The 14,091-nt window shown below is 49.9% G+C and overlaps 4 protein-coding genes across 4 annotated transcripts; 3 read left to right on the forward strand and 1 right to left on the reverse strand.

Moving 5' to 3' along the window:
* Window positions 1–165: 165 nt before the first annotated feature.
* Window positions 166–1,416, forward strand: BGZ61DRAFT_557853 (uncharacterized protein; the record flags this gene model as incomplete). The annotated part of the gene is made up of 3 exons (XM_046255701.1): window positions 166–296; window positions 372–1,050; window positions 1,102–1,416. 3 exons carry the CDS (start codon window positions 166–168, stop codon window positions 1,159–1,161), a joined length of 870 nt encoding a protein of 289 aa, XP_046098446.1. The 3' UTR covers window positions 1,162–1,416.
* Window positions 1,417–4,561: 3,145 nt separating this feature from the next.
* On the forward strand, window positions 4,562–5,428 carry BGZ61DRAFT_522011 (uncharacterized protein; the record flags this gene model as incomplete). Its single annotated transcript, XM_046252520.1, has 4 exons — window positions 4,562–4,668; window positions 4,804–5,010; window positions 5,074–5,131; window positions 5,195–5,428. 4 exons carry the CDS (start codon window positions 4,562–4,564, stop codon window positions 5,426–5,428), a joined length of 606 nt encoding a protein of 201 aa, XP_046098447.1.
* A 583-nt stretch (window positions 5,429–6,011) lies between these two features.
* On the reverse strand, window positions 6,012–7,525 carry BGZ61DRAFT_557861 (uncharacterized protein; the record flags this gene model as incomplete). The annotated part of the gene is made up of 5 exons (XM_046255702.1): window positions 6,012–6,569; window positions 6,638–6,807; window positions 6,866–6,933; window positions 6,986–7,216; window positions 7,282–7,525. 5 exons carry the CDS (start codon window positions 7,523–7,525, stop codon window positions 6,125–6,127), a joined length of 1,158 nt encoding a protein of 385 aa, XP_046098448.1. The 3' UTR covers window positions 6,012–6,124.
* A 4,941-nt stretch (window positions 7,526–12,466) lies between these two features.
* BGZ61DRAFT_522013 (uncharacterized protein) lies at window positions 12,467–14,003 on the forward strand (the record flags this gene model as incomplete). The annotated part of the gene is made up of 3 exons (XM_046252521.1): window positions 12,467–12,717; window positions 12,789–13,391; window positions 13,441–14,003. 3 exons carry the CDS (start codon window positions 12,467–12,469, stop codon window positions 13,559–13,561), a joined length of 975 nt encoding a protein of 324 aa, XP_046098449.1. The 3' UTR covers window positions 13,562–14,003.
* Window positions 14,004–14,091: the final 88 nt, after the last annotated feature.

Raw genomic sequence — 14,091 nt, forward strand, 5'->3', positions numbered from 1 at the left:
GGCTGACAGCATGAGGGGTTACACACGGGGTCACGGCAGCCTCAAGATGTTTTTTAGCAGGTATATAGCCACACTCCAGACGCGAATCCTATTTTCTAGCTCACAATACTTTCAGCTATAATAATTACCGCGGAATCCTATTTCACAACTCAGATATCTTCCACAATGTCCATCATCAAACAGATCGCCACCGGCCGGCGTAAGCCAAATATGACACGCAAGGAATATTTCGACCACCGATTCCGTATCCATGGGCGCATATCAGATGAAACTGAGGAAGAGGACCACAAACCATAGTATGTAAACCCGGGTCTCGGCAGGGACGATATTGTCGTGTGGTAGATGACGACTTCTGCTAAATTCAAAAACAGCAAATACATCCAGACTCAAATATTTGACTCCGCGTTTGGTTTGCGCCCAGACGGACCTTTGAACGCAAATCAGCACTGGTGCGGCAGAGAAGACACTACAGAGCTCTTCTTCAGAGACTGGAACCACGTGGACAGCTGCTTTTCTAGCGAGTTTCCCAAGACAACAATCAGGCCGGACGGACCGTTGTTTGCAGACTTTGAAACTAGCGTTGTGCTGATGGCATATGAAAAGCCTGCGCTAATTCAGACCGCAGCTGCACAGCAGAGGATCAAGAATGGGAACAATGCTACAGACGCAGGCAATGCCACTGTCGCCATGTATTTCATTTCCACGGTAGATGACACGAGAAACGGAACCGAGTTGGGGAAAACTGTTACTCCGCTTTTGGCCGCAGCTTTGGAGACTCACTGCCAGGACCATGCTTGGGGTATGATTTGTAACGTTGGCGCTGTTTCGGACAAGTTTGATTTGAATTCTTATTTTGGGGGGACTAAAATGCCGCAGTATGCGCTGGTTTACAAGGTCTTTCTCAAAGATGCGTCATCCGTTCCAGCGTTCAGGAAGGCCCAGAAACACTTCGAAGATGCAACCGGACGGCCAGAGATTATTGATCTTTATGAATCCTTCGTGGTGTTTTCGCAGGAAGCGCTGGTCATGGACATGGGCAATGGGACGAGGGCAAGTTAAAATCCCAGTGTTTGAGAGTAAACTGTCACTAACAGGGCACAGTTTTCGTTTGACCGCCAGCCAGTATTCAAGGATTTGCCTGGTCCGTCACACCTTGAATAGCGATAATTTACAGTTGAAAGCTTTTGTATTGTTCGGTTACCCTATTGCATGGCATTAGGTCTCTATAAAATGCCACAATGACACACACATCATGTTTTTTGTTACTGTGGCCAGGCCATTCAGAAGAGGTAATGGTGATCATCAACATAATCGCGGAAATGAAGGCCGTTGCATGAGAAAAATGAGTTTTCAACTGTTATAGTCCCGATTGTATTGTATTCTAACCAGACACTCTAATAACATCTGAACAATCGGTGATGCAGAAATAAGAAATGATAAGCGCAATTAACTCGGCAAACTTTGGCTCGTTGTGACATGGATGTAATACCTTCTTGAGCACCTCGAAGACTGAAAGCAGCGTCATGACTTCGTTACGCCCGAAACTATAGCCAGCCTAAGTGGGACATGTTACGCAAGTTGTCTCAAGCCTCGTGACTGCTTGAACAGGGTAAGCCACGAGCGAGTTCGCACTTACACCCAAGCGGCGCAAGCACAGGAGCTGAGCACAAGCCTAAGTCGGAGATTATGGAGCTCTGGAGATGCAGTGCCGAGTCGACTTGTGTCTCCCGATACAAACCAAGGGAGACCGGAGGGAATCCCCACTGGTTTTATGTGCGAACTGGTAGCCGGAAACGTATCTTCACCGTTCTTGCACACTGTTGGCGTGACCTGATCCGAGACCAAGATCCCCAATTATAATATTAGTACGTATCGTACAATTAATATCTTGGGCTACTGAACACGGCCCGCGAAGCAGGTCTACGGTTGTAAATCTCCGAATCACGTTCTTTAGCGACTTACAGGGGATAGGTGACTTAATCTTTGCTCCGCTAGTAACAATGTTCCCGAAATGGGCTTGCGAGTGGCGTAACTGGGGTGGGTGTTTGAGTCAGCTAGGAACCCAGCGTAAGCCTTAAAGTTAGGTGGCGGCAGGAATATCAATAGATACATGTCTAAAATGCAGTAGAGCTGAAATTCTACGCCGCTTTGCCTTGCCGCACCAATCAACTCTGGACGTATCCCCAGGGTGGTGTGATCATTGAAGTTCGGAGAGAAAGCCGCTAAGCAAGGGGATACGTTGGACTAAATTGGCCTCAACGGGAAGGACAAAAAATCAGCTGCGGTGTGAGGTATTGAGACCAGATGCTTGTAAAGTTTCCGAATGTTCTAGACCGATCATGATCTCGAACCATTTTGCTTCTTGCAACCCCAGACGACGACAAGCATGCTCTTCACCGAGCGGCACAGTTCATGTGGCTCACCCGGGTAGTCTGCAATGTTCCGCTCTGCATGACATTCGCAAAAGCTACTCTAGCTGAAATGTAGGATAAATTTATACGATATGTCATTGTCCAGCAGTCTTACTGCACCGACTAAAGCCCCCGCAATCTGAGCAGCTATGGCTCGTGATTTGGTCACCTCTCCTGCTTGCTTTCTATGATTTGCTTCAATATAGTTATTTTACATGGTGCATCAGGATGTCGGTGTTGTGTCTTTCTTGCTACACTAGTAATTTTCTGAGCCGGCTTTCTTTGAAGAAATCCCATTGGCTTGATTCCGAAATAATGCATGCTTGGAGTACAGGTGTCCTGGTATCACCCAGCGAGTGTTTACTAGAATGATTCATTAATATATATTGTGATCTTCTCCAGCAATGAAATACCGTCTCCGGCATTCAAAATTTATTTCTACCTTGGTGGAGCTTGATGGTCACGCGAAATTAGAACTTTCACTGTTCCGGTTGTAACTGAGACCCTCTAACGGTTACATGTTGGTAAGAGTTGCTTTTCTACCATGAGGAACTACTTTGGTCTCCTCGATTATCATTTTGGCCCGAAAGACTAGGGACTGAGTGATCTAAGGAGGATCCAACATAGCTGGATGCCTACCGACTTCCCAAGCTGGCACAGCAAGCAGCATCTGTAGTGAATGTCGGCATTTGGTGAAGATTTTGCGACACACGCCCTGACTGCCAAGCCTCCCAATCTGCAGACTCGGACTCCCTTCACGCGTCATTCTTTTTTGGGGGGTCCGTTGCTCCAATAGTATATAGCAAGACTACACCAAATATTGCTCGTCCAATGATGGTGGAAGTCAAGTTGGCACCCAGCCAGACCAGGCGGCTGTGAGATGACTTGCAGAATGAGCGAATTTTGTGTCGCATGAGGGAATACGAGGACACAAAGTAAGGTTTGAAGCCAGGCAGCATCCCCACAACCCTCATTTTCCGATGTACGCCGGCGGTAGAAGTCCTTAACACCGGTGAGGCTTCCTGTGGATGTGGATTGAGTGCTCACAGGGTGTTGAAGCAGAATGACGCCCATTGCTGCCGCGTGTACGAGTTGGTTCTTACACAGTCGGCCCATGCCCGATAAAATTGATGCTCAGAGCACTGACGCGGAATTCTGCTGTAGCTGTGATAACGACGCACTAGAGTGGCCAAGGTGAGTGGGCTGCGAGAGCACATTCTCATCAAGCCAGGCCTCAAATGTCGCTAGCCAGCGCCACCAGAAACGGTCATCTCCACCAAGGCCCCCCTCCTTTCCAATTTGAGCTGCCTTATTTGTGACTTGAGACGCCAATCAAATCCTCACAGACACTGGGGGAGAGACTTTGTGGTGGTATCAAGACATGCAACCGTCTCGGCGCTACCCCCTCATAGCAAACAACAGGCAGCATTCTGAGTGGATGGGGAAATGGTGTCTTGAAGACAGCACGAGTCGAGTACTGAGTCAGGCGTAGTAAGACTCTGGACGAAGGGTCTCTGGTGCTCGATACTGATCTCCTGCCCAAAATTGAATACGGCGGCTGGGTCTTGTCACGTCACAGATAAGGCTTCCACGTATCCTGTCCGTTGTTCACTGCAAAATTGACCGGTCCAGAGTCCGAAGAAGCACCGCCTCTGTCTAATGATGAAGTTTTCCACACATTTTTAACTCTGTTTCAGACAAAGGGCTTGTAAAGTATTTTATGCGAGCTCTTCGGAGTTTTGCAACTAGCTTTTGGCGATCTACGCGCCGTTTTTGATGATCGCCTTGGCCCGCATGGGCTTCTCACAGGCAGGGGGGGGACCCTTCATCCCACGTATATTCGTACCTCGGAGCATCTACCCCGTGAAAGACAACGCTGAAGTGGGTTGAATATTGGGTTGGTTGGGGGGACGCGGTCAGGCCGTCAGTGCAGTTGGGAACCAGGGGGTACCTACCAGGGGGGTACGGATACCTTTCTGATGCTGAATGCCGCCCTGGAGCACTTAAAGCAGCCTCTCTCCACTCTGTGTTTGTCCTATAAATCGCGAATTCAACTGAGCTTTCGTGAGGTCTACAAGTCGAGCAACTCTTAGCCGCGCCTGGAAGAATTTGTCAAAGGACGAATAATCAAGGGCACTTTGCGCATCAAGATGAATTCGCCCCAAGCCCGCAAGAGAAAGTTCGCTAGACGGAGCAAGACAGGCTGCCAGTGGTGCAAACAGAAGCATATCCGATGCGATGAACAAAAGCCTGCCTGGTATGTGTTCGCCTCAAGCCTCATTTACGCTCCGGTTCGCCTTGGAGGTAAATACATGCATTGTATCCCTTCGTGAACCTCGATTATATCCTGCCTATCCTGGACGAATATTACTGACATTTATCATATTGGCAGCATGAGATGCCGTCAAAGAGGGAACGATTGCATTTATCCGACTCCTGACTGCGGACTGTCGCACAGTGAGGGTGAACGAAGCCCAAGCACCAACGCCAACAGCGGGACCCGCGTCACAATTGTCGAACCTCGGCAGACCATGGAAGATTATCCCGTACTGCTTAATAGCCACACAGGAAGCTCTTCTGAAGTGCCTTTCCAGCCAGCGTGAGTGCCACTAAAGTATTTATCATTTGTTTCAACATAAGACGGCTGATTTGTCTCCTCTAGTGTCACACAATGCTACCCTGGCCTGGAATTGTATAGCGCCGTAGCAGGAGGTTTGAACGTACGCTTGTTTTGCAATACTCGAGCTCATGGCAAGCCAAGACTTGCGCTAATCACCAAGTAGGGTTGGCAAGCTGAGGGGGAAGTCCGCACCGATCACCATGCGCATGGCCAGTTGGGTATCCTGACTATTCCCCAGCCCCATGAAATAAGGCTGGACCTCGTTCCTACGGCACAATTGTCGGATTTCGGGATTCAAGCGATGCCATTTCCAACCATAGATGGCAGCGCGGCTACGGCAGAGGTCCACCCACATCTGAATATGCAGGATACTTTTTTCAACATGGTTATTCCTTAACTCGAGTCAGGATCCTTGAGTATGTGAGACGGCATCATTCTTGAGGAAAGACGTAGAAGGAAGGGTAGGTAATGACAGGAAGAAGAATGAATGTCCGTGTTACAATGCTATCTTGCCTCCCCAAGTGCTGTGGCCGGTTCTGCCCCCTTGGTGAATGACTGTGCCATCACACATGGATTGCGAAGCAGGCCCTGGCTGTTTCGAACTGACATTGTACTCAGTACGAAGGTCATTTGCCTATAGTAAATTGGCTGTGCAAGGGTGCGAGAAGCCAAGGATCGCGCTTACAGGGTATGGACGATCAATCCTCCCCCAGCCAAACGCACTAGGCTAGTTTTGATCCTAGAACAATCACAAATTGGGCTCTTAAAATTGATGACGTATGACAGGATCGAGCACATCGTTGGCCCGGCGCGTATGCACGAGCGGCAGATGGGCGGTAATGCGGATGCTTGTCGCAGTTCAGATGCAAGGATTAGCCATGGTGTAGTGTTGACGTGGTCCAGAGTGAGTGGAGCGGCTCTGATCCATTTCTAGACATTGTTGCGACAAGCATCCAGGACGCAGAAGGATTGTGAGCGAATGGGAAGTGAAGGTCTTGTATTGGGACTAAAATAGCAAGGCTTTGACGGCTGAGAGAGAGCCTGACGATAGGAATACGAGTGTGGTTTATAATTAGGAACAACCCGTATAACTTCAATTGCATTGCGTTCTGAGAGGAAAGAAACCAGTAGGCATCGGTTCAAGATGCCACACTGTCGGTTTCGCGTTGCTGAATGCAACAGACCATTGCTGTTCGAGGCTGTGTGGGAGTTGCCAACCGAATTGCTCGTCTCGAAGCCTCATACGCACCAGATGCCGTTTTGCTTCTGGCATTTCGCCATCGACAAAACCGTCTCGTCGGTGCATAATGACGAGGTTATTGACGAAGTGTATGTCACCCGGCTTGGTCGCAATTTCTAGCCGTGTGGATTCTGCGATAGCATCGATGGCCTCGAGGCTCTCGGTTTGGCTCCAATTGAGTTTTGGTAGGTGCTCTGGTCGAGGATTGGCATCGTTTCCGACGAGCGGGACTCGGCCGAAGTTGAATATCAGTCTTCCTTCGTGATAAAAGAGTAACGGTCGTCTCTGGAAACGAGGCCTGCATTGGTGTGGTCAGAAGGTGCCCGATCTCTTCACCCGAATGTTTGATTCACTGATGTCACTTACATAGCAAAAGGCCAATCATCTCGAGCCAGGGTATGTATGATATCAGGACGGCTGGCGGCCAGAACGTTGTACACAGTATAGGCTGATGATATAACGCAATTTCCTCCCGAAATCGCAGTGCTCCGTGTCAACCAGCTGATGATGTCCCCTGACTCCTCGTTATGGAAAGTCTACGTCTGGACTTAGAAATGTGTTGCTTAACACAGAAACCTGGGTGGGTTGACTTACAATTCGTTCCTTGGAGTGACGGTGGTGACTAGCTGACAGTTTGGTGGAGTCATCAGCGATAATGTGGACTAGTAAGCTCATTAAATTAATATTCCCAAGGCGTTTGCAAAGAGTGAGTACCTAGCATATTGCCCTTCTCATCTTGTCGGCCTCGTTGATTGGCGATATACGACTGAAGGCCGAGATAGAGGATGGTCAGATCCTCGACTGAGTATCTCTGTGGACAAAGGCCACGGATGACACCGAAGCCCTTACCATTGTAGATGTCATGGCGAAGGATTCTCAGCTGCGGACCTAGAGTGGGGAGCTGGAAGTTTGTTGGGGATACAAGATCTCCATCCAGGCCCAACCCTGCGTATGTGTGAGAAACAATGCCACGTACCAACTCAAACAAAGCGACACGAAGACACACGTACCTTTGAAACTACCAAGAGCGCATTCTAGTTCACCGATTTCGAATGTATTGAGAGTGTAGATGTACTCAGTTTCGTCTGCGAACTGATGTCCCTTCCATGCCAGTGGCTTGTCGACAAATTCGGGGAAGCCCTGTGGAAGCTTGACTAGTTCTTCGAATGGAGAGGGTGGAAACTCAGAAGCGAAAGAGACTCTCTGAATATCTGGTAGCAGATAGGAGATTGGACTCGTCTTGACACACGACATTGTGTCTTTGCCCGCGGAAATGTCTCCTACATTTACAAGTGTTCCCATACCGCTCAGACGACGTTACTGCGGAATATCCAACTACACCAAATAAAACAGCCCGTGTAGAATTATTATATACACGTAGAGAGTAAAATCTGGTCACGATCTCAAGCGCATGTAGTTGTACAACAAGCCACCGACGTGTCCGAGAGTGGCCAGGCTGATGTTGAGCCAGGGTGGAAATCCTTCGATGTTTGGAATTTGTGCGTCTCACTCAGCAGGCACTGTAAACTTAAACTCACGGTCTGTGCGTGTGTAATGGCGAGGGACCTGCTCTCGAAAGCAAGAAAGCGTCGGCCTTACATAGTCCTTGAAACTTGTTCATTTTATTAAAATCAGGCACGGAGGCTTAAGATACTGAAGCCGGACGATCCGACGCGGAATGCCTCAGTACGTGAAAGTCTGGATGTATGGAATGCAAATTTTCTGGTCCTTTGGGAGAGGACCATGGTGAAATTTACAATCGCCGCAGACGAGATCGGGTGGTACAATACTGAAACGAATCTTCAAGTCCAAGCCTACGCGGCTGTCAGACGACCCTAGCGTCCGATCTATTAGCACTGGAGAAAGAGAAAAGAGGAAACAAGAGACTTCTAAGCCAATAAATGAAAACAAGCTGGGACGAATCTGTAGGAGCGTTTCATGTGGCGCTTACAGAACCTGGCGGTCCAATACTTTGCTTCGGAGCTCCTCCGTTGTTTCTCAGTCTAGACCATGTGATGTCGTGGGGAACGAGTCGGGACCGAGAAAGGCGATGAACAAAGCGCAGCTGACGCGCCACTCGCGCAGTGTACGTCGTACAATGTAGAATGTCAGGCCATGATCGTCGACGTGGCTTGGTCTAGAGGATTCTCCGGCCACTGACTAGTGCTGTTGTAAGTTAGATGGGAGATAACCCTGGTTCCCGCCAACCCCGGAGCTTTCGTCCGCCCAATTGTAGAACGGCAGGGATGCATTCGTATCTTCAGAGTCCAGCTGGGCATCAACCAGCGTGTTGGTCCAAGACATCCAGCTCAGCTAGCGGCAACCTCTCACCCAACACTTCCCACAAGACGAGCCCATAGCACCCGGCCGGGCTGAAATTACTGTAAATAACTGGGATACGAGCATGCGGCACAAGACACCCTGTGTCGGTCCGAGGCCTTCGTTGGACAGTTGGACGGGTGGCCGGATGATCCTCCGGTCGCTATGAAGGGTCCGAGCGATCCACGATGCCCAATTATTGCCGGTGAGGGCAGATGATTTCACCCTTGTCAACCCAACCAGTCGGATTGGGCACAGATAAGTCACGCGGCAGGGATACTGTTGGCATCAATCACGAGCTGCCGGTTGTGGCTTCGGGTTTATCCCCAAGCGCAATGAAGAACATCCTGGCTGCCACCAACAAGACAGTGGCTGGCTGACCGGTACTTTCTCAGTGGGTGGTTTGGTGAAGTATACTCCTTCTGTCGACGCGTGGCTTGGCGTCTTTCACGCTCTGTGCTGCGTGGCGAGTTGGAAAAGACTCTGGCTAGCACCATCCTGACTCGATGGACTGACAAGGGTTTACTACACTTGATGTGAGCACAAGACCGAGGGCTACACGGGACGCCGGAGGCCTCCGTGTGCTTGCGTGGTCGTGAAAAAGCAAATCGATGTATCACAGCCATCACGATTGTTCCCGCTCAGATTGCTAAGCGCTGGGTTACCCCGACGAGCTACTTTCCTAAATGAGAATCGTACGTACCCACGATCGACGAGATCACAAATGCAATGCAACATTGAAAACAGGCGGGAAAAGCTTCTTGTCGAAGAGCCGTTACAGGGAGATACGCTGGGCGGGAGCCACCGGGATCCAAGATCTCAACCACCTCTCTGGGTACGGGAGCGCCCGGGAGTTGTAACCGATGTAACGCGTCCTGGTCCTTGGACCATCAGTTTTTGTGCTGAGTTTCACACACCTGCTGACAGGGTACGAGAGGTGGCTGTTCCCGCTAAATTAAACTCGCTGTCTGGGCGAGTCGAGTTAGAGCTAATGCTCGCCCTGTTTTGAGATCCGGGATGGTGAACATGACTCTAACGATATCAAGGTCTGGATCAGCAGATGATAGACCCCTGTTGGCGGTCATCAAGGCACTGGGGGATACTCTCACCAAACCTTCTGTTCGGTATCGGTCTCCTACTCTAGAAGATGCTGCATGTACAGTGAAGTTGGTCATGCCAGAAAGGGTGTCTCTCTCGTGGAAAATATCCACAATGTCGCCTAAAGCTACTGCGAGGCCCTCCTTGACATATTGGGCGCGAAAGGTCTGGAGAATCAGTGTGTGTTTAGCAGCGCTAGGTGAACGGAGTGACGTACAGGTATAAAATGCTCCCAGGGAGAGGCTCCTCGCTGTCTTGCGGACATATAGACTGACATAAGGTGTCTCGGTCCGCAATGTCGGCTCGGATCTAAGTAAACTGGACTGTAAGATGAGCCAGAATCACTTGTAGATTCCGCCATGATGCAGAGGATGCTGGGGTGGTCAGAGACCGTCTGTAGCGTTCGGATCAGCCGGTCAGCACCAACAGGGCCTATGATCCTCTAAAGCCCCTACGCCTCGAGACTCGGGGTCCGCTGCTTGCGCTAGAAGTCGGTGGGAGGAAATATGTGGACGACCTGGTTCAGTCTGACATACGCCGAGATGTCGGTCCAGACGCGCTGTAACTGCTTCTCAGTGTATGACATTAGCACCGCTGTCTCATTTGGCTGCAGCGCCCTATCCCACTATCCGATCCGGGGGAAAGCACCTTGCGTCCTCTTCCAGGCGTCTTGTGTCTGTCTTACCGGATTTCAGCCAGGGTATTACCACAGTGGTAAGGCATTGGCCATAAGAAGAGACGCTGACCATGTAGTCCGGGATGGTCTCGCCCAAGCCTTGCCGGGTGGTATGGGTAGCATGGCAAAAGGAGCCCGTATAAATGGCCACCGCTCCCCTGGAGAGATCGGGCTAACGATTTGTCTCCATTCTAGCCTCCAATGAAGGCAACCAAACTATTGACACCGCAAGGGGAGCTGTCATTCCCAGGAATAACGTCCACCCGTACTCAATGAACTCGAGCAAAGCACTTCTTCATATGCCGCTCAATCTCCTCCAGCTCGGCACGTTGGTCGCCAATTTTAACTTGAGGGTCCCCGCGGCCAAGATACCTGATCGACCCGTCTGTCGGATAACTGAAAAAGATGTCCCGTCTTGTAGACAGGCTTTGATGGAGTGGCTAGTGGAAAGTTTTCGCCCCACGTAGGAGATGGGGTCAGGTCCGTTGAAACATCCCCGTGCAATAATAGAACCCTCGATGATGAGCTCGTCGATGGCACCTACAGGCATCAACATTTCAATCCCGGTCAGCGATCTATTTATTTCATCCCGCTGACTGGCCAATTTCGGAGGCATCCGAGCTATCTCAGCCGACGCTTGGAGCGGTTCTCCCAAACCCCGTCACGACGTAGGTGTTAGCCAATTTGGCCGCCTTTTGCCCACATTAGATCTGACCAATGCCTCTCCGCCGAATGCTTGCATACTCAGGGAGGGCAGGTAGAAACAGGGCCTGCGAGATCCATACAATTGAACTCAGGCCCAGGAAATGCTCCGGTCAGATTGGAAATCTCGTTTGGCTAGGCCATGGAGCCCGATATGAAGATTAAAGCAATAGCATTGCTTGCAGGAACGACTGGAGCCATCTATCTCTCTTTGGGAGGAGACTGCAAGTAAAGAAGGCATTCATGAAAGACGCTCAACCCCCGTTAAGCAACTGTTGGCCTTAGTTAGGTAGAGAAGCGACGAGAGGTGGCGACGGTAGAGGCATTGACTTCGCGGCACGCAAACTGCATTTGCCCCAACTGTTGCGACTCGTACAAAATCACAGAAGAGCCTCGAGTTTCCTCACGCTCATCATATCTACTACAAACTATCTGGGCTTCTCGAGTCCAGCGGGACTATAATATCCGGGCCGCGCGGAGGTGGGATGTATGAGCGGGGAGTATCAACGATAGAGGGCCTGGTTCTCTGAGCTGAGTTTTCCGTCCCAGGCTTCCACGGCAGTCGCATCACTGGCTCCAGACAGTTCCGCACAATTAGAAATGCACAGATATATTGACCTAGGTGGTGGTCTTAGTCTTCTCGCCTTGTTTGCTCGAGATCATGTGGCCTACTAGGGCCCTCCTCATCGTCAAAAAGGCTCAGTATAGAGATATTGCTCACGATGGGGTTTTTGGCTCCAGCAATAATCGGAACACCTTCATTCCTTTTCATTTTAACCACGAAAATGACACGAACACCCCATTTTTGGTTGCTTTTGCTTTCATGGAGGCACTGGCTCTTGCGTGAGTTGACAGCGCTTTTACTGTAAGACAAGGGGAGGCATACAGCTGAAGGCTCATCACACATGCACGAGGTTTTAGTATCTGGGCGTTCAATGAGATACCATTGACCGGCCAGTTACAGATTACTGGATGGCTATCACTGCTCTCCCGTAGTGGCACTTTGCACAATCTCATTGACAAATCAGAGTACCTCTAGTGATACAGTCGTGCAATTTGCGTAGCATGTGTGATGACTTCACACCGCAGTTTGGAAACAGCGGGGCAGGCATTTCCAAGACATAAAAAGTGGTACGGGCTGGTTTATGGGGTGGGTGGCTTGGAAACGAATAACGCAATGTCGATGGCGTAGTTTTGGGTGAGATGCCCGGGACGAGCCTAATCTGAGATCTATGACGCCGTGAAGCTTCCGTGAGCTATGACGACATTGACGTCAACGAGACATCGACGGGGGTGTCAAATGAATCCAATTGCAAATTTTTAATTGAGTCACTTCGCTCCAAGCATCATCTTGATACTACTCATGCCATACTGACCAACCTCCCGAATCCGCCGTCATCATGAAGGGTCAAGACCAAGTCATCGAAGAGTTCAACACTTACGTCAATATGGCATCGTCTGAGCTGGAGAAATGGCTCAAATCCGATGATTCCAACAGCGCCGGCTGGCCAAAAGAAGAAGAGAACGGCGAGACTGTCGGACATGACAGTGGTCGAAAGATTGTCGAGATCCTGGAGGCCAATCCCAACAAAGATCCAACAAAGTATGATGAGGATCAAATTGCGCACATGCGCAAGGTTGTCGGATATTGGTACGTCACAGAGCCATGGCTTCTTTTGATTCATCCTGTTACACTAAAGAATTCAAACTGATCTTCTTTAGCAAGCGCCATCTTGCGCAAGAAGCAGCGGGGACAAACGAAAAGTCTACCGAGGAGGTCAAAAAGACGAAGTCGTACGCATCTTTGAAGAATTGGGGCCATGACGTCTTGAAGGCTCGCGACGAGGCAGAGAAAGGAGACGATAAAGATGATGACGCTGCAGAGGATGGGGCGCAGGCTGGTGATAAACGAAAGGCGTCCAGGGGTCAACAAGGGTCAACCAAGAAAAGAGAAACATGGCAGGGTAAAGGTGTGACTACAGGAGAGGAAGAAGAGCACAATGTCGGAGACAGTGACAGTGATGGGGATGAGGATGTAGAGCTGGTCGAGGAACATGAGAGCTCTGCCGAGGAGAATGACGAAGGTGAGGACGAAGGTGAAGAGGTAGATGACCAGAATGACGACAACCGCAAAGCTGCAAGGAAAAATGAGCCCAAGAAGCAAGAGCAAAGCAAGAGCAGCCAGGAACGCAACGAGACCAAGGCCACATCTGGAGATAAGACCAGTTCAAAGGCAACAAAGGGTCCTGAGAAGGGTGAAACAGTCAGCTGGAAATGGGGTAGTGGCCAACCCGAGGGCAAAGTATTGGACGTCAAGGGTGAAGAGTAAATCTCCCGTGAATCCATCTCATTTCCTCTACTGACTTTAACTTAGCACTTCCATCACGACTAAGAACGGAAATCAGGTTAGTCGCAAGGGAACGAAGGAGGATCCGGCGGTTATCTTGGACACAGGAAAGTCGAAGGCAATCAAGCTGAATCATGAACTGAACTAGATCATGTTAAATTGCTATCTTGCCACAAATAGATCACCTTCTGTGGGACGGCATCTACTTCTTCAATAATGACATGCATCATTGGATGATTTTCGGGTATCTCAACTTGCGTTCATAGTCTCTTGAATCAACCCGACTGATATAGCCTATCATAATGCAAAATACCACTCCATAATGATTGCGGGGAAGCCTGCTACGTGTGGGGTGATGTCGCATTGTGTGTGCTGATCCTACCGCTTCTAACAACCCCCGGCAGCTACGTTCAAGGTGATGGTTGGTTCGTTACTACTTTCTCCTCTATATGTGACCCTATGATTGATCAACTCGGGTGAATGTGACCCGGAAGATGTTACCCTCGGCAGACGATCTCAGACACCTCGCAGGAATAAATGGTCAACCCCCTCGTCTCCGATCTAATTTCGTGGTTTCAATAGGCCCTCCGAAACGTCTTCCCAAATTTCTTGTCAACGTCAGTCCAAATCGTCATTTCCTCGTTCAGCACGCTTCTTTACACGCGCCATACAGCATAT

Source organism: Ilyonectria robusta, assembly GCF_021365365.1.
Source record: "Ilyonectria robusta strain PMI_751 chromosome Unknown BGZ61scaffold_25, whole genome shotgun sequence".
Taxonomy (NCBI): Eukaryota; Fungi; Ascomycota; class Sordariomycetes; order Hypocreales; family Nectriaceae; genus Ilyonectria; species Ilyonectria robusta.